Raw genomic sequence first — 19,983 nt, 5'->3', positions numbered from 1 at the left:
TTAATTGTACTTGTTTCGTTTCAGCCATTCCAAACTTCAAGATCTGATTCGGCACTTCCTTGGACATAAAGAAACATTTTTGATTCACAAAAATTCCCCTTTTCTTGCCGTCCAATCCCTTGAACTAGTGTCCATTGATTTAGCAATCTGTTTTTAATTTAGTTGCTGTTTTGTGTTCTTTGATAGTTTCGGCTGATTGGAAGTTAATCTTGAGGCTTAATTTTGTGTTCTTGGCTTCCAAGAACATCTATTCATAAGTGTTTTGATTCTTGGCTGTTCTTTATTGATTTGGAGATTTTTAGTTTCCAGATCTAATTGATTCTAATTAAGTTTTGCTATTTCGTTTCAGATCCAAACGTTTAGAGTCTTCGTAGGAGTTTCCCGTGACTTGACGACTCGATCTTGGTCCGCGCACAACCCTCTATCATTTGGTATCAGATTTTGGGTGTTTTGGGTGTTCTTGGTTGATTTCTAAACTGATCTCTATTTTTTAAACTATAAACATCAGTTTTACCCAGAAAAATTTTTCGAAAAAAATTCATTTGAGTGGGTAAACGTTGTCCGATTAATCTGAAATTTTACATACATATTTTTGGCATAGTGATTGAATATAAAAAATATTTCCCACAAAAAATTCAGTTGAAAAAGTCAAAAAAATTGAAAAATATGAAATCCAATAAAAATTTAAAAAAAGATTCAGCAGGTTGAGTTTGGTGCCCAAACTTTCCAGATCAAAAGTTCAATATTTAAGGACATTCCAGATTTAATTTTGTGATTTTTGGAGATCGGGAACACCTCGAACGAAGTTGTCAAGTTACTCCGCAATTTTTCGGGTTTTTCAATTTCAGCAATTTTTATTGATTCTTAGCTGTAGGTTTTCATTTGTTTTCCTTTATTATCTCTTTACACTATCTAACACCTTCTTTTTCCTTGTGTTAGTAGGATTTTTAAGGTGTGCACAATTCTTCCTCGGTGCAACACAAATCAATTGGTGTCTCGTCAGTTTTTGGCATCCTAGTGCAAATTAGGATTCTTTGGTAGTTTCGGTTCATACACTTTCAAATCGGTTGATATAGACTCTACTAAAGAACTCACAAGACTGAATTCTACCTCATTGAGAATTTGATTTTTTTCTTTTTGAGTGACTAACGGTGAGGTTTGCTAATTTTTTTCTTTTGAGTGTTGAGTATTTGTTTTGCAGGTTTGATCTAACGAAATGTCTAGGATGAGTCAAGTTGATGATCACCATAATGATGTCCATGATATACTTAAAACGATCCAACAACAGTTAGACGAACGGGCTGCCATACTTCGAACATTGAGTGCTACTATCAATGAGATGTGGGTGGAGAAAAGAGCCCAACGAGGACAACTTAATTCAAGTGAAAGGGCAGAAATAAGAGTGCCAAGAAGACGAACATCCAACGAATATTCGAGAAGAGATTCATATCATGATTCCTATTCAACGAGGAATTCAAGACGATGCAAAGCAAGTTTCGAGTGTGAAATTTTCCAAGGGGACGAACAAGTAATCATAAGTAATTCTTCGTATGCCCCAAGGTACTCGTCCACTGAGAATCAAATTCAAAAAGGTTATCATTGTTCGTATGCAAGTCATTCCGTACATACCCAACGAGAGTCTTTTCGTTCTGATTCATTTGTAACATCTCTATCTTGTAATGAAAGAAAGACACAAAAAGAAATCAAAAAAGAAAAAGAGAATGAAAAAGATAAAAAAGAGATTGAGAGTGGAAAGGAATGTGATACAGACAAGAAAATTGAAAAAGAAATTGAAGAAACAAAAGAAAAAGATGAGGAAAGGGTAGTGAGGAATGTTTCCACTAACCAAGATATGAATTTTTCTTGTGTTGCTACTTTTCAGGTTCCCGAAATACCGAAAGATAACTTTCAACTTCAATACATTTCCGATGAAAGACGCTTTCATACGATCAACATAGGCAAGGTTGAAGATGAAATCACACTACATGAGCCCGAAGGTAAGTGAGGTAAGGAAATTTTAGCAACAGAGTCCCGTGCAGATTTGAAAATTATTGGTGACTTAGTTATTAAAAGATCCCTTCATTTTGATCTGATTAATTGTTATTCTTCGATTTTGGTTGATAAAGTCATTACGAAAGGAAGCGTGAGTTGTTACTCTCTTAATTTGCCTTGTGTAAAATCCTCGAATTTGTGCAAATCTGTTTTGGCAAATACTTTCTATTATTTTGATACTTGGTTTTTGAATAAGGTAACAAAATTTTCCAAGTTTGTTTTCAATTTATATTCGTGCCTTAAACAATTTCTGTGGTTATACATAAAATATGAGTTCCATTTGAAAAAGGTTAACTCAACAACGGAGCTTCGACTACACTATGCCCCCGATGAGCGAATGTTTGTATTCAATGAAAAAGGTAAAATCGACCCTTATTCTGCTACTTATAAAGGTAAGATGCTTGAAACTTTTGAAACACCTTTGTACTCCTCGGATAGTGACAAAGATCGTGTTGATGATTTAATTTTTGTAAAACACTTAGATCAAAACGTGTTTGACTATCCTATTTTATTTCTTGATGATCTATCTGTTTTAATGGTTGATAAAAAGATTATTGTTTTTGATGCATGTGTGAGTGACTCTATAGTCCATCGATTAATGCATGGTATGATTGTGCAACTCTGTGAACTATGTGGACCTTTCCAAATACCTACTTGTGACGATTACGTTTACCATTTGATTTATTACTCGCGATTTCTTCATGGTTTGTGGAAACAATTTGAGATGATTGAATGCCTTAAAACATGTCTATCTTTGTTTCGAATAATTGACGAGGTATTGGCGAGTAAATTAGCTTATTTGCATGGTAATCTGAATCTGTCCATTCGCATGCGTTATACTTGTTTTGTTATGCTTATGATTGGACTACAAGTTTGTTTGTGTTGCTATTTACTAACTCATGGCTATTTTTTTCAGTGGGCTCAATTGCCATTAGTCCCGTTCGATCGAGGAAAGCCGAGTCCATTTGATTTTTCAGATTTGGGGATGAATCTTTTTGAGGAAGGGGGGGAATGATACGAGTCACAAAGGCCTTAGATGCGTATACGAAGGAAAAAGAAAATCAAGATTCACTTTCTTGTTTTCAAGAAAATCAAGAAACCAAATCTTGGTCCAATTTTGCTGTTTTGAGCGATTTTAAGAATAAAAAAAACCAAGATTTCAAATCTTGGAAATCTTGGTCCAAGAAACCGAATCTTGCAACTAAGGCGCATTGGATCTCAGTTACGAGCATTAACAAGCCAATTTCAGGAGAGAACAGATTACAAGCCCAAGTTCTTAAAGATAAGGCCCAATAAGATGTTCCAAGCCCAATTCAGAAATTTAAATCAGATTTAGTTGAAAATCAGGCCAAATTGTCAAAGTGGCCAAATTTGTAAAATTTTAATTCTTTAAATACTTAGTTTTAATTTTTAGACTTTATAAATAAATTTCTATGTAAAAATTTAGCCCAAAGAAGCCCAATAAAGGTATTGGACGAAATTCCCTTGAAAATCAATAATTAGGTTTTTTTTTAGTTTTCCTATTAGGGTTAGGAAAATAGTTAGAAGGCCTATATATATGGCTTGGCCAGCCACCCATAGAACACATTACAACTACATTGAAAATTTCAGATTTGCTTTGAGTGAAAATTCTCTTTGAGTTCTTCAAGAATTTTCTCTTGAGTTTTCTTTAGAAGTAGTTTTAACAATCTTTCTGATTGTGGGAGCCATCTTCAGCCTTCTTCTTGCCATTGATCTTCATTGGAGGGAAGATTAGAGCCATTTGAAGGGAGTTGTGAAATCTTTCGGGATTTCAAGGCTTCTTAGGACTTATCTTTTAATTTCTTGCTGTCAAATTTTTCTTTTAAATTCTGCTTGTGTCGATTTTATTTAATCACTTTGTTTGTTGTTCTTGTTGCATTTCAGGCGTTCCAAAGCATTCCAAATCTGATTCGCCCTCTTCTTTACTAAAGATCGGATTGCTCCTTTTGTTCTTGGCAGCAAAATTCGTTCAAAATCCCTAAATTCCTTGTTCTTGCCGATTTCTTCTTTTCAGATTTGGGTTGTTTTGATTGCTGGAATTTTGGGGAACTTTAAATTGCTGTTTGTGTCTTTCTTTTCAGATTCGGCAGATTGGAGTATTCTTTGGGGTTTAATTACATGTTCTTGATTCCCCAAGAACCTTTATTAAAAATTATTCCTATTATCAATTTGATTCTTTGCTGATTTGGGGATTTTTATTCCAGATCTGGAAATTCAAAGTTCTAATCTTTTAATTTCTGTTTCGTTTCAGATCTGTTCATTTAGAGCGTCATAGGAGTTTTCCTCGTGACTTGACAACTTGATCTTGGTCCGCGCGCAACCCCCTATCACCTTACGACACCAACTTAATTAACAACATTATGAATATAAATACTTATCTCACGTTTGATACTCTGTCTTCAATATATGTTTTTAAACTATAATTTTAAAGATATGTTTTAGCGTGCTCCTAAGTGAGCAAATTTTTTAAGATATGTTTTTAAAGTACGATTTTATAAATTGTGGTTTTACGCACTTTAGTGCGAGCTCTATGAGCAAGTGTTTTCAAGAAAACACCCTATGCGAGCTTTCTGTGATAAGTCTCTGTGCGTGCTCCTTTGCGAGCCTTATGTTTGATATATTGGTATACCAAAGGATTGTGCGTACTCACCTATAAGTTCTGGGATTTCGGGTGTTAAGGCCCTAGGACATGTTGAAAGATAAGGGAATGTCGAGTTGAGCTCCATTCACTAGGACATGTTGTAGAACAGGAGAGTGTATTGCTTCGCGCTACACTTATGAGACATGTTATAATGACTTTTTAAGTCATTCTAAAGCATTATAAGAAGATCTGCATATCCAACGAGACAATATTCTAATAAGTGTGTTAAGTGCGAGAACATATTTTATGTTTCATAGCCATTCTGATAAGACAAATATGTAAGCATGTTTCATGCTATATAAGTTTTGTTTTCAGACAAGCACAAGCTAAGTTTTTAAATTCAATTTTTAGTAAATACATGTAAGGCCCTGAAAATAGGTCTAGTAGTTTCGAGTAAGTTTACCGGGTTCCGAGAGAAAATTAGGAGTTAATTTGGTTTATTAGTCATTTTTTTATTTAGTTAGCTTAATTTTATTTAAAAATCGATAAATAATATTTCAAAAATAAAAATATTTTTAGAAAAACTAATTTTATGGTTTTAAATAATTTTTGGGTAAAATAAATATTTTGGGTCTAATTAGAATTGAAAACTAAATTAAAATAGGGCTTTAATTGAGAGGGTAACACCCCTAACTCATATTTGTCCCCGGATTAGGGTTACAGAGCATTACCGTACAACCAAAACATTTAAACATAATTTCATTAACATAAACGCATCATAAGCCAATCATACATATACATTCCGTCCCTAAATCGAGCCCTTAGGCCTTAGAAAGATCTTAGAAACAATTCGGGACTAAATTGAAAACATTTGGAAAGTATAAGAAAAGGTTACAAAAATTTGGAAATAGGGATCACACGACCGTGTGCCTCACAAAACTGAGACAAACACCCTTGTCTATGTCTCAGGCCGTGTAATCTTCGAACTAGGGACACATGGCCGTGTCCCATCCCGTGTCCTCACCCGTGTAACTCTTTGAGTAAGGTCACATGGCCATGTCACACGCCTATGTGCCAGGCTGTGTAACTCACTAACTTGCATAGAAAGGAACCTTTAGGAGACACATGGCTGTGTTGCCAGGCCGTGTATCACACACAGTTGAGTCACACGCCCGTGTCTCAGGCCGTGTGGACCTAAAATTCACCCAAAACAAGCCATTCCCAACACCAATTCATGCATAATCACTTGAACACTTCATGCACACCTACAAGGCATCAAACCCTACCTAAACATACATATGTATATGCCATTTCAAAACCCTAATTCAACTAACCAAAATGACATTCAAGGCACTTCAAATGCATTCATCAAAACTTATCTAAACATGCATATACTATCACATTTCAAACATCAATTACTAATTCAATACTTACGAAATCATACCATAACTAGGTCATAATCATATTAATTCAAAACATACCTTATGAGCCATTCAAAACATGCAACATAGGTAGCCATAATGTTACAATCTAGCAAAGCATCAAATGTTCCAACAAAGTTAACTTGCATCATATATACATACCAAAACATCAACTAAACATTCAACTAAATACCATTACAAGTCCACCTATACATGTCATTATAACCTTGGCCAAAACATCAAAAACTACTGCTATATATATGTATGCTGGATAGTGTGAAAGATCTCCGACGAGATTCCAAACAGGTCGAGCTTCCGATAATCTATAAAACATAGGAAAGAAACTACGTAAGCAAATAATGCTTAGTAAGTTCGTAGAAAATAAAACATAACTTACCATTTAATTTACATAACAATTATTATAAGCATAATATAACCCAAACCACAAGCTTGGCACAAGCCTATACATCATCATCAATACACAAGTTAGTGCATTTATACATGACTCATTTGAATTAACCATATGATAAGTCATTTTCATATGAAAATACATCATTTGATTCATACATCCTTTTCATGAGCATATGCATAAATCCATTTGGTAACTTACCATTTCAATCCATTTTCTTGTCCGTTGAACCATCTAGAATATCATCGGATACTCGAGTAAGCTCACACGAAGTGTGCTTAAACATAGAGCCCTAACCTTTCCTTTACATCATTGCTCACACGAGTTGTGAAATGGGCTTTGCTCACATAAGTTATCGGTTGGAATGCAAGCTACACGATGTTGCTCACACGAGCTGTGGAAAATCCACAACAAATGCAGGACCTCAGGCATCAGTAGGACATTCAAGACCAACACCCGAAACATGAAATCCCTAATGTCATGTCATTTGTATCCTACGAATTCCTAAGGTTCAACCGGGACTCGATAACCGTCATTGCATTGATTTATTTATAGATTGATCAATTCACATGATAAATAACATATTAACATACTATTTGAAATAGCATTAAAACAATAATAATATGTTTGGTTTGGTGTATTGGCTAAGCCAATACACCCCTAATCGGTGGGCTCCACCTAATCCCTCTCTATCCCGTGTTTGGTTTAAAGTATTGGTTGTAACACCCCGAACTCGAAACCGACACCGGAGTCGAACACGAGGTGTTAACTGACTTTAACCCCTTATAAAATCTATTTTCCAGACACTGCCCAATCTGTGTACTAGTTGTTTTAAAAATCATATCTTGAGTTTCGTAACTCGAAAATCAGTTCCGTAATTTTTCCCAGAAACTAGACTCATGTGCCCATCTATGTATTTTTTTCTAGAATTTTTGGTCGGGCCAATTAGTACAGTTTATTAGTCAAAGTCTCCCAAGTTGCAGGGGTCGACTACACTAACCTTTGCCCATTACGACTTGGATATCTCCCTGCACGGGGCTTCAATACTGATGCCGTTTGTTTCTATGAAAACTAGACTCAGAGAGGAATCTGTACATGTATGGTACGACCCCTAATTATCTCTGGTTAATTTATAATAAATTTCCAAACTCGGAGCAGGGAATCCAGAAACCGTTCTGGCCCTGTCCCACAAAAATCTGATTATCTCTTAATATACTGCCCATATGATCTTTTCGTTACTTCCTCATGAAAACAGACTCATCGAGCTTCGATTACATAATTTATTCATCAATTAATTCCACTCCTACTATTTTTAGTGATTTTTCAATCTCATGACACTGCTGCTGCCAGCATCTGTTACGAAAGTAACTAGGTCCATTTCATGCCTACCCTTGATCCAACTCTTTCGAACATTCGTGCCATTTTCGCATGGCTTAAAGTTTACATGCCAAAGTTCAAACACAACGTAATAGCTTATACATGCCAAAATGTTCCTCTAAGCCAACTAAAAAGAAAGTACCAAAACTTGCTATCCGGTGTGATGACTTCGATGACGGCCCGACCCCGCAAAAATAGATGAGTCCAAGCAACCTATAATGGGTGACAAGGAAACATCGAGTGAGTTTATAACTCAGTAAGTCATAAGCAATGCACTACCATCTATCAATAACATTATCACAAGAGGAAACAAAATGGAACGAGGCAATTTACTCCATCCATACCGAACCATACCATAGTTCCTCCAACCTATCGATTCAATTTCATATCAATTCATGCATTCACATTCTATATACTCATCAATAGGACATTGAAGCATTTTCATAAATCGATTTATTTTCGTTACAAGCAAACGACTAAACGGCCTTTCACCCATCCTACGATAAATTTTATGTACTTGACTTCAAGTATATTTGTCACATAGGTTTGAACTTACCGAGCTCAACACCAAGTATAAGCATAGCACCTATTAGCCACGTACTCAAGACACTTACCCGATCCGCTGTCCGCGATCGACTCAATAGTGTCGCACACATAGTGTCCATAATGATTCACGAATGTATATTGAGCCCGCACACTCAGTGCTATATAATCAAATCGCACACTTAGTGCTACATAGTCAAACTCGCACACTTAGTGCCGCATGGTCAATTCGCACACTTAGTGCATCATATTCAATTCGCACACTTAGTGCAACATAGTCGAATCGCACACTTAGTGCTGTACAATTTAATCCCGCGCACTTAGCGCCAATCTCATGGTCATAAATGGTCATCCCGCACGTTTAGTGCCGAGATCAACAACTCAGTACATCTTACCTCTTTTCTTTCATTCAACAATTTCATCATCACATACGTACATGCATATATATATGTATATTTATTCCTTCCATTCGGCATCAATACATACACATTATGACCATTTGAAATAATACCAACTACATGCTTAATGACTTACCTCGTGTTGGGTAAGACGGTTCCAACTCGGCTACTCGATAACCTTTTCTTTGCCTTTGCTCGATTCACCTCCTTTAACTCCTTGAGCTAAATCAATAATTTAACTAGTTTAACCACCTTGTTAAAAATTTACAATCCAATTTCACATGTATATGTATGTTAGTATATTCGGCTAATAACCTCATGCAACTACCAAAGCCGAATCAACTCAATATACTTATGAATATATATATATCATCATCGAAATCACCTAAGCTTAGACATCAATTTTTTATTCCAAGCAAGTTGCCGAATGCAACCTTACTAAATTTTCATGGATTCAAGTCATGGATTCAATATACCATTACCATGAAATCAACAACCAAAAATTCATAGACAATTTAATAAAATCACATTACAAATCTCAAATTCAAACAAAGACCATGGCCGAAATGCACATATAACCACATAACAAAAATATTGAACCTTTGGTTGCCTAACTAGCTTAACATCCATCAAATTTTAAATCAAGAAACTCACCTCATCTACAATCAACCCTCAATACCCTAAAGCATCAAAAACGTCATCAAAGAAATACAACCATCCATGGCCGAATGTCATCTTCTTAACTTTACAAAAAAAAACATTTGCCATGAGCTAGCTTCTATACTTGGTGGCCACTCCAAATATACAAAGATTTTCAATGATAGAGCATTAACATACCTTAATCCACTTAAAGGACCACCTTGGCCGAATCTTGCTTCCTCTTCTTCCTCTAGTTAGAACAATTGCAAAAGAAAGAAAACATGAACACTCCTTCTTCCCTCCTTATTAAGCATTCAAACTCCCTCATTTTTCATGCCACAACATCAAACACTCCTCCTAGGCACAAGCAATGGCCGAATTCTTTCCAAGTTTTTTCTCCCCTTCTTTTTCTTGGTTTTTCGGCTAGGAGATGGCAAGTATGACACCCATTTTTTTTTGTTCCCTTTTCTATTATTATCCCCATCATTTGTTCACCAAAAGAAAACATATTAAATTAGAATGAGTGGAGCATCATCACTCCTTGGCCGGCCACCATGTATTTTATGGGCAATTTGACATGCAAAGCCATGCTTCCTCACCCTATTATTAATTACTCCTTATAATTCATCTATCATCTTTTCTAACTTCGTCAACTAGGTCCTTTTTGAATTAATTCACAATCCTAATGCTAATATTAAGCATTTAATTTCTCATATATTCACTGTCACACAAAAATTTATGCAATTAAAACACAAAAATAAATTTTTGGCTCGGTAATGTGGTCTCGAAACCACATTCCGACCAGGGTCTAATTTGGGTTGTCACATTGGTAATACGGGTGTAATCGGTTACTTTCCTAATCGCTGAAAATCACCGATTTCTATTCCCCCCTTTTGCCCAGATTAGGAACGGCTTCAGCAAACCCTCCCTGTTTTACCCTCCCCCGATCCCCTGTGTTCCTCTTCCGTTCCTTCAAGCTTGCTCCCCCGTTTCATTTCTTTTCTTTTTCGGTCGATTTGCTCTCTGTCGATTTGCTCTCTATTTTACCCTCCCGATTGCCTTCCCCATTGTCTTCATTCCTTCTACATTCTGCCCATTTGCTCAAGTTTCAACTGATTTCCTTCTACCTTCTCCCTTCTTTTCTTTTTCTTTACAACTTCTCTGTCACTCTTTCGATTGGCCTTCTCAACCAGTCGGCACTCTTTCGATTGCTCTCAAGTAGTGGGTTTCGATACTCTTTCGACCGATTGCTCTCTTGAAAGGTAAAGGTTACTGCCTTGTTAGTGTATTCACTTCTTCAACTTTTGTGTTTAGACTGTTCTAGTGGATGAGACTCCAATTTGGAGTTTGTAACTCGAATCTTATTGAGCAAATGTAACACAAAAGTGAGGGTGATTTGCTAGTTTGATTAGACCAATTTTCCTCTGATGCTTCTTTGATGCTACTGAGATTCCCCTAAACAGGTGGACATTAATTTTTTACTTTCACTTTGTAATATTGTTTCCTTTAGGTCACACAAGGGATTTGCTAGTTCATGCCAACACCTTCTGAGAACCGTGAATGTTGCAAGAACAAATATAATGTCCAACATACAGTACTGGTATGCATTTTGTGCATTCTATTTGGTTAATTAGATGTTGTAGGTTGCTATTGTGTTTATTCTTGGGAACCTACATCTGTTTTTAGGTGAAGTTCAACTTTGACACAATTGATGAAACTGATCTCCTTGAAGAGACATTGTTTGAGACGTTTTGAAGAGTAATTGCCCAAATTTTGTGGTAAGTTGATTCTGTGCAGGCACACAGTTTATTGAAAATATAATTATGTGATAATTATCTATTGATATCTATTGATGGTTTGAAAGATTTTACATGTGATAATTTGGTTGAATGGGGACTGATATAGTAAATTAGATTGAAGCTGCAATGAGTTTGATATGCGTCATTCACATATACTTACTGTTCTTATGCAATTTTAGCTAATTTCTAAACATTTTCTCTCAAAGAAGTAGAATTCTGTTTATTGATCATTAGATTGAACTTTTTATCCTATACTTTCTTGTAAAGGACAAGATGATACTGGGTTTACTGCTATCTTTTCTTAAGTTGTATTATCTTTGTCATAATGGTTAATGTCTCAGCATTTGGAAACTGTTATCAAGTCTAGAATCCCTGGCATTCAGTCCCTTATTAATAAAACAATTGCTGAACTTGAAACCGAATTGAGTCGCCTTGGAAAGCCTATTGCAGCTGATGCGGGTGTAAGTGTGCTCTTGTGTGTGGAGTTTGGAATTCTTTGGCTATTCCACTTGCAGTTGATTATTAGTTATAAGCTATTTAGGAATTACTGATGATTGAGATGCTTATACAGGGGAAGTTGTACACAATTATGGAGATTTGCCGTATTTTTTATCAAAATTTCAGAGAACATTTGGATGGGGTGTATGTATCACGTCTTTTTTGTTTTACCTTCCTTAATACACCTGTCTTCAACATCATTCAATTTTGCTAATTTTGTTAGAGATTTTGTCTTGACTTTCAATGTTGTTCACAGGCGTACTGGTGGTGATAAGGTTTACAATGTTTTCGACAACCAACTTTCTGCTGCTTTGAAAAGGTTGCAATTTGACAGGCAACTATCAATGGAGAATATTAGGAAGCTCATTATTGAAGCTGATGGCTATCAACCACATTTAATAGCTCCTGAACAAGGATACCGTCGTTTGATTGAATCTACTTTAGTTACTATCAGAGGTCCAGCTGAGGCTGCTGTTGATGCGGTATGAAAGTAAATTTTAGAAAAATGCTATATCTGTCATATTCAATTTGGCATGCCAAGATCATCTGGTTTTCTTTTTCTTTCAGCATCAGTTCAGTTGTGATTCTTAAAACACATTTTTTTTCTTTCAAGTATCAATATTCTTGCTATCCTCTACTATTTAGTTGTCTTACATAAAAAATGTTGATAATTTTTAACTGCTATTAAGGTCTCGGTTTACTAGGGATCATGTTGGTCATAGACTGATGCTTCAAATTGGATTGATTTCATTTGTTACATTTTTCAGACTCATTCCATTCTGAAGGATCTGGTTCACAAGGCTATGAGTGAAACTCCGGTATATTCCCATCTTTGCTTATATTGTTCATGTACCAAATAAAATTTGCCTGCTATTTTTCTATCTTTTGACATTGAGTTTAGTATTCTTCAAGGTTTATAAGAGTCAACTTACCGTCTGTTACTTATTTTGGTGAAACAAATGATCAGTGAATGATTTCTGGGAAATTTCTTTTGTAGCAAAAACGATTATCGGCATTATTGAATGAGGATCCAGCAATCATGGAACGCCGATCCGCTCTTGCGAAGAGACTGGAATTATATAGGAGTGCACAAGCTGAAATCGATACGGTCGCTTGGTCGAAGTAAGAGTGGGTAAATTTAGAACCATGGGGCATGGTATTGGGATCTGTTTTGTTGTATTTTCGTTAAAGCAATATATTTTTTACCATATTTTAGAATGCAAACATCATTTGTTGTGTATTCTAAGTTTCTTTAAAGCTGTATAATATGCAAATGTTTTGCCACTTTATCGCTTATGTGATTTTTCATTCATTAATTTAAGCATCCGAACACATTTTGGAAATAACTTGAGTTTGACCCAAATACCTTTTCTTTTTGCAATTTATTAATTTAAGCATTTTTGAGATAAATTTTAAAATTACTAGATAAATCCTCTTCCCATGCTTCGGAAAATTAGTCATATTTTGACTAAGATAATAATTATTTTAAATTATACAAATTCATATAAGATAATTTATTAGTTATAATTATTTTAAATTTTATTAAATCATATATTTTAATTAAAATATATTTAATATTAATTATTTCAAATTATCTTTTATAGTATCATATATTATGATTTGAGTAAATTCATATAAGAATATTAATTATTAAGAATTTTATTAAATTATATATTTTAATTATAATATATTTAATAATAATTATGTTAATTTATATTTTATAGTATCATATATTATTATTTGAGTAAATTCATATAAGAATATTGATTATTAAGAATTTTATTAAATTCTATATTTTAATTATAATATATCTAATAATAATTATGTTTAAATATGATTAAATTATTTATTATTGATAATAATAATCTTATTAAAATTTAAATAACAATAACAATAATCATTTACCAAAATAAATTTATGGTAAGGGTATTCTAGTCATTTTAGTTTTTTCCATTATGCTATTACACCTCTATTCCATTCAACCAAACACAAGATTACTATTACGCCTCTATTCCATTACATTCAACCAAACAGTTGATTTGCTATTACACCTCTAATCCAATACACCTCTAATCCAATACAACTCTAATCCAATACACTCTAATCCAATACAGCGAACCAAACGTACCCTTACAGCATGTTTGGTTGGATGTATTGGCATAGCCAATACACCTCTAATCGGTGGGCCCTACCTAATCCCTCTTTATTCCGTCGTTTGGTTCAATGTATTGCTAATACGCGTGTAATACATTACTTTCCTAATCGGTGAAAACCACCGATTTCTAATCCCTCTCTTTTGCCCAGATTAGCTGCCACTTCAGTTTACCCTCCCTGTTTTACCCTCCCCATTCACGCTTCTGTTTTACCCAAAATCCACCGTCTTCTGTTTCTTCCTTCTAGCTTTCTTCTCCACTCTCCTCGCTGTCTTCTCCTTCTTTTTTTACCTCTCTTTGACATCACAACTTTGTATTGTAAACCCTTTGCCAACGCCGTTGCAGTACTCTCTGAACCGATGGCGGACCAATCTCCTGCGGATCAGACCCCACCGTCTTCCGGCATGCAGTCTCTCTCCGTCGATTCTCAACCTCCCTCCTCCTCTTCAACTCCACAGTGAGTCATTTTCGTTGTAATTTTTTGTTTTTCTATTTCTTTATAGATGGAAATCGAGTAAATATATTTATATATTTTGAAATCATTGTTTCAGGATGAGTTTAGAAGAAAAGTTCAAGATTATAAGAAGTGTAGGGGAAGAATGTATTCAAGAGGATGAACTGCTAAATCTTCTAAATCATAAACCTGAACCCATTTGCTATGATGGCTTCGAGCCTTCTGGCAGAATGCACATTGCTCTGGTATTCTACTTTTTCTTTTTTCTTTGTTTCTTTTTTTCTTTTTTAGAATCTTTAAGTTTTTTCCCTCAATTTTATAGTCCTCTTATATTGATTTCTCTGTAGATGTAGGGATTGAATCTCAGAATTGAATCAACTCTTTGATGGATTTGATTTATACAGAAAAGCTAATTATGGGTTTGTTTATTTATTCCTAACACATCATAACAGATTGAAATTTGGCAATTTAACTTTTTTCTGATTATTTGACTTCAAAGTTTTAGCTTCTTCGTAGTTATTTTATTGATTTTATTGTTTTTTTAAACAATTGTTATATGCATATTTCCCTTTCAATAAATTTATGTTGTTTGCTGCATTTGTTTTCAGATCTAAGTTCTAACATACTTCTTTCATTCACTTTGTTTATTCATATACTGTGGCTCTACATTTAGATTTATTGTGTTTCTTTTTAAATGTTGAATTCTTGTGGTCTTCAGATGAAATTAACTCCAGGGCATCAGAGTATTGGCCACTTGTAATGGATATAGCTCGCAGAAACAAGCTGCCTAGGATAATGAGGTGTGGGGCTAATAAGATCTTTTTGATTTGTTTTATTAATATTTTGTAGTAATTCTTTTGTTGACTCCGAATACAAAATGTGTTTTTCTAGGTGTTGTCAAATTATGGGCCGTAGTGAGCAAGATGAGTTGTCGTTGCCCAAATTCTTTACCCATGCATGCAGTGTGCTGACATATTTTTCCTTAAGGTGCTTCTGCTCTGGATTTTATCCTTTCCTGATTCCAAGGCTTTTAGAGAACTTTAGGTAGATTTATAAGTAAATCTCAATAAAAGTGCGAGTGTCACTCTATTTCAAGTTACTTCTACGAATTACTCAATTTGTTAACCATATAAATGCTTATTAGGCGTATTTTCTAAGTGATATCCATTGTTTCATTTTCTTTTTCTAATTGAGAATTTTCATTATGACATCATTTGGTATCCTTTTATTGGAGTAATTGGAATTTTTTTCTCAATGTGTCCAAATAAAGAAAGTTCCAATTTCTGATTGAAGATCCAAATTTACTATTATATTCCTCTACATAGCTATTTTAAGTTTGACAGTTTAAGTAGAGAACAACTGTTAAGGATCTCCAGCATTGTTGCTATTGATCTCCTTCCATTTTTCTGCAGTTTATTCTGGACTATTTTTTATAAGCTGTACCCTTGCTTGTGTACATTCTATGTTTTCTTGTAGGTTATAATGTTAATTCAAACTTTTATTTATCTAAAGCTGTTGTAATTGCTTTATGTGGACAGGCGGACATTTGCCAGTTAGGCATGGATCAAAGGAAGGATAATGTGCTTGCAAGAGAGTACTGTGATGACATTAAGAGGAAAAACAAACAAATTATTTTGTCTCATCGTATTGTCCTACTTCAATATCTATTTTGGTTCTTGAGATCAATTGAATGTGGGGAAAAACTTTTTCAAATTTAAAAACTTTGAGATGCTTGAAGAGTTGGACATAAGTGACAACCAGATCAGAGTTTTACCCGAGTCTTTCAGATTATTGTCGAAATTGAGAGTTTTTCGAGCTGATGAGACTCCCCTGGAAGTTCCACCAAGAGAAGTAATCAAATTGGGTGCTCAGGTAATGCTAATCTAGCTACAAATTTAACTTGCTGGGACCTTTCCTGTTTGATTTCTTATGAGCTACTAACTCATTCAACTTCTTTCTACATTAGGCTGTTGTTGAGTTCATGGCTGATCTCATTGCCAAGAGGGATACCAAGGCAGCACCACCAAAGAAGGAGAAAGGTTTTTGGTTCAGGATTTGTTCGATTTGTTGGACGTTCCAGACCACAAATACAGACGACAACATGTAACCAATGAATTACACTAATCTCAACAGGCTGGTCTCTCAGGTACAATAAATGATGGCTTTAATTTGATTGTTTGCATTGTATGTGTATACTTATGATGTTTGGATCGTTTACAGGTTATTTCTTCCTTGACTGCATCTTTGAGATTTGATGGTGCTTTGAATGTGGATGTGAATGAGTTTCAGACCAATTTAGTCCCATACCCTAGAATCCATTTCATGTTGTCTTCATATGCACCAGTGATTTCAGCGGAAAAGGCTTACCATGAGCAACTATCAGTAGCAGAAATCACAAGCAGTGCATTTGAACCAGCTTCAATGATGGCCAAATGTGATCCACGCCATGGGAAATACATGGCTTGTTGCTTGATGTACAGAGGAGATGTGGTGCCTAAAGATGTGAATGCTGCAGTGGCAACAATCAAGACCAAAATGACCATCCAGTTTGTTGATTGGTGTCCCACAGGGTTCAAGTGTGGCATCAACTACCAGCCTCCAACTGTGGTACCTGGTGGGGATTTGGCCAAGGTTCAAAGGGCAGTTTGCATGATTTCAAATTCTACTAGTATTGCTAAAGTGTTCTCAAGGATTGATCATAAGTTTGATCTGATGTATGCAAAGCGTACATTTGTGCATTGGTATGTCGGTAAAGGTATGGAGGAAGGTGAGTTTTCTGAAGCTAGAGAAGACTTGGCTGCTCTTGAGAAAGATTATGAAGAAGTGGGCTTGGAATCTGGTGAAGGAGATGAAGATGAAGGGGATGAGTACTAGGCTAGAATATAGAGTAAAATCTGCCAATGGACTTATTGGTCAGCTAATAAAAATGGGTTATTTTGTTTGCCTTCTCTATTGTATCAAACTTCAAAACATGTTTTAATGGATCTTTGCTTAATTTCATATGCTCTAACTTACAGTAATTTCATATGCTTCAAAAAGTATGTGTGCTTCAAAAATGGGTTCTTTTGTTTGTATTCTCTATTGTAGTATCAAACTTCAGAACATGTTTTAATGGATCTTTGCTTAATTGTTTTTTTTAATTCATTACTGATATTGCTCTAACTTGCAGTAGTTTCATATGCTTCAAAAAAGTATGTGTGCTTCAAAAGAATATCAAAAGATGGAAGAGAAAGCTTCAAATTTATATTCAACCTTATGAAATTATTTTAAATTGTATAAATTCATATAAGAAAATTTATTATCAAGAATTTTATGAAATTATATATTATTATTAAATTATATGTAATAATAATTATTTTAAATTATACAAATTCATATAAGAAAATTTATTAGTTATAATTATTTTAAATTTTATTAAATCATATATTTTAATTAAAATATATTTAATATTAATTATTTCAAATTATCTTTTATAGTATCATATATTATGTTTTGAGTAAATTCATATAAGAATATTAATTATTAAGAATTTTATTAAATTATATATTTTAATTATAATATATTTAATAATAATTATGTTAAATTATCTTTTATAGTATCATATATTATGATTTGAGTAAATTCATATAAGAATATTAATTATTAAGAATTTTTTCAAATTATATATTTTAATTATAATATATTTAATAATAATTATGTTTAAATATGATTAAATTATTTATTATTGATATTAATAATCTTATTAAAATTTAAATAACAATAACAATAATCATTTACCCAAACAAATTTATGCTAAGGGTATTCTAGTCATTTTAGTTTTTTCCATTATGCTATTACACCTCTGTTCCATTCAACCAAACACAAGATTACTATTACGCTTCCATTCCATTACATTCAACCAAACAATTAATTCGCTATTACGCCTCTATTCCATTACACCTCTATTCCATTACGCCTCTATTCCAATATAGCGAACCAAACGTGCTGTTATTGTTTTAGGTTAGTGGACGCGATTCCATTGCAAGAGAGGCGAGAGCATGACAGGGCTCCATGGGTTTCCGCCCTTGTTTCATCTCTATAGGCAATGATCTGATTCAAGTGAAGTTGCTTTTTCTCTCAAAAATTGGTTTTAAAGCTTGATGAATCTTCTCTTGTACTAATTGTATTTATGTGCAATTTGTCTTATATTAATTGTACATTTGTACGATACTTGGCCCTCGATTGCTTATAAACCTTTCTCCGAAAGAAAGTTTAATTCACCAAAGAAAATAATAATTATTCGTTCTTTTAGTTTTAGCCGAATATAAATACGTATAGTTTTACAAAACGACTCTATTGATATTTATAAATACTTAATATAAATATTATTACAAAGGCATTGCCGATTGATTTTTAGTTTGATTAGTATGGGCATTGTTGTTAGAAGACATAAGTTCAAGTGCATTAAAGTGCATTATCTTTATATTTATGGGTTGGGGAGGGAATTGATAGTATCACAATTTGTAATGAGATTATTAAAAAAAAAGTTATTATAAGGGTATTTTATTTTTATATAAAATGTTTACATTGGAATTTGAACTTAAGACATTGTCATCTCTAAAATCACAACATTACCATTTTAACTAAAACCTCATTTGTGTTATAAAATAATAATAATGCAAAGAATACAAAAATAATAAATTCGAATAAAGAGGGATTTTTATTGCATTTCTCTTCTTTTTCATCATCATTCCAAGTAGTATACTCTTATATATATATAGGGAGATTAAACTCCTCATTTTCTAATACATAAATAAAAAAAAGGGGTTACAAGGTGTAACGCCCCGTACCCGAGACCGTTGCCGGAGTCGGACACGAGGGGTTCACAGACTAAATTCGCTTACTATTGCAGTCCATTTTAAAAAATTTCCAGACAGCTGGCTAACTGTGTCGCTGTCACCTTAAAAATCATATCTAGAGTTTCACAACTCGAAAATCAGTTTCGTGATTTTTCCCAGAAACTAGACTCATATTTCCATCTACATATTGTTTTCTAGAATTTTTGGTCGGGCCAATTAGTACAGTTTATTAGTTAAATTCTCCCCTGTTACAGGGTGCGACTACACTGACCTTCATGCATTACAATTTGGATATCTCCCTGTACAGGGCTTCAATACTGATGCCGTTTGTTTCTATAGAAACTAGACTCAGAGAGGAATCTATAAATATATGGCATGACTCCTAATTATCTCTGGTTAATTTATAATTAATTTCCAAAGTCGGAACAGGGAATCCGAAAACTGTTCTGGCCCTGTTTCACGAAAACCTAATTATCTCTTAACATACCACTCATATGACCGTTTAGTTTCTTCCATATGAAAGTGGATTCATCAGGGTTCATTTAAATAATTTATTCACTATTTAATTCCATTCCTACTATTTTTAGTGATTTTCCAAATCTACATCACTGCTGCTGTCAGCATCTGCCTTTAAGGTAGACTTTACCTATTTCATAGTTTCCATGATTCAACTAGCCCTTTTAGCATAAATAGCACAAATTATGATAGTGATTAACCATTCCCATGGCCAATCCTTGTTAAGCATATCCACACCTCTCAATAACCATATCCATACCAAATGATTATAACATTATGCTCAA

General features: G+C 34.1%; 2 protein-coding genes across 2 annotated transcripts; both read left to right on the top strand.

The window, feature by feature from the left end:
- The first annotated feature begins 11,548 nt into the window (after positions 1–11,548).
- On the top strand, positions 11,549–12,613 carry LOC107908385 (dynamin-related protein 12A-like). Its single transcript, XM_041099092.1, has 4 exons — positions 11,549–11,701; positions 11,812–11,882; positions 11,995–12,220; positions 12,506–12,613. Exons 1-4 carry the CDS (start codon positions 11,573–11,575, stop codon positions 12,596–12,598), a joined length of 519 nt encoding a protein of 172 aa, XP_040955026.1. The 5' UTR covers positions 11,549–11,572; the 3' UTR covers positions 12,599–12,613.
- A 3,731-nt stretch (positions 12,614–16,344) lies between these two features.
- On the top strand, positions 16,345–17,362 carry LOC121202952 (tubulin alpha chain-like). Its single transcript, XM_041099091.1, has 2 exons — positions 16,345–16,491; positions 16,566–17,362. The coding sequence occupies exons 1-2, from the start codon at positions 16,456–16,458 to the stop codon at positions 17,217–17,219; spliced, it is 690 nt and encodes a 229-aa protein (XP_040955025.1). The 5' UTR covers positions 16,345–16,455; the 3' UTR covers positions 17,220–17,362.
- The last annotated feature ends 2,621 nt before the right edge of the window (positions 17,363–19,983 follow it).

The sequence above is a fragment of the Gossypium hirsutum genome, chromosome D08 (assembly GCF_007990345.1).
Source record: "Gossypium hirsutum isolate 1008001.06 chromosome D08, Gossypium_hirsutum_v2.1, whole genome shotgun sequence".
Lineage (NCBI taxonomy): Eukaryota > Viridiplantae > Streptophyta > Magnoliopsida > Malvales > Malvaceae > Gossypium > Gossypium hirsutum.
The sequence above is the reverse complement of the archived record's forward strand: the minus strand, read 5'-3'. Positions and strand labels throughout refer to the sequence as shown.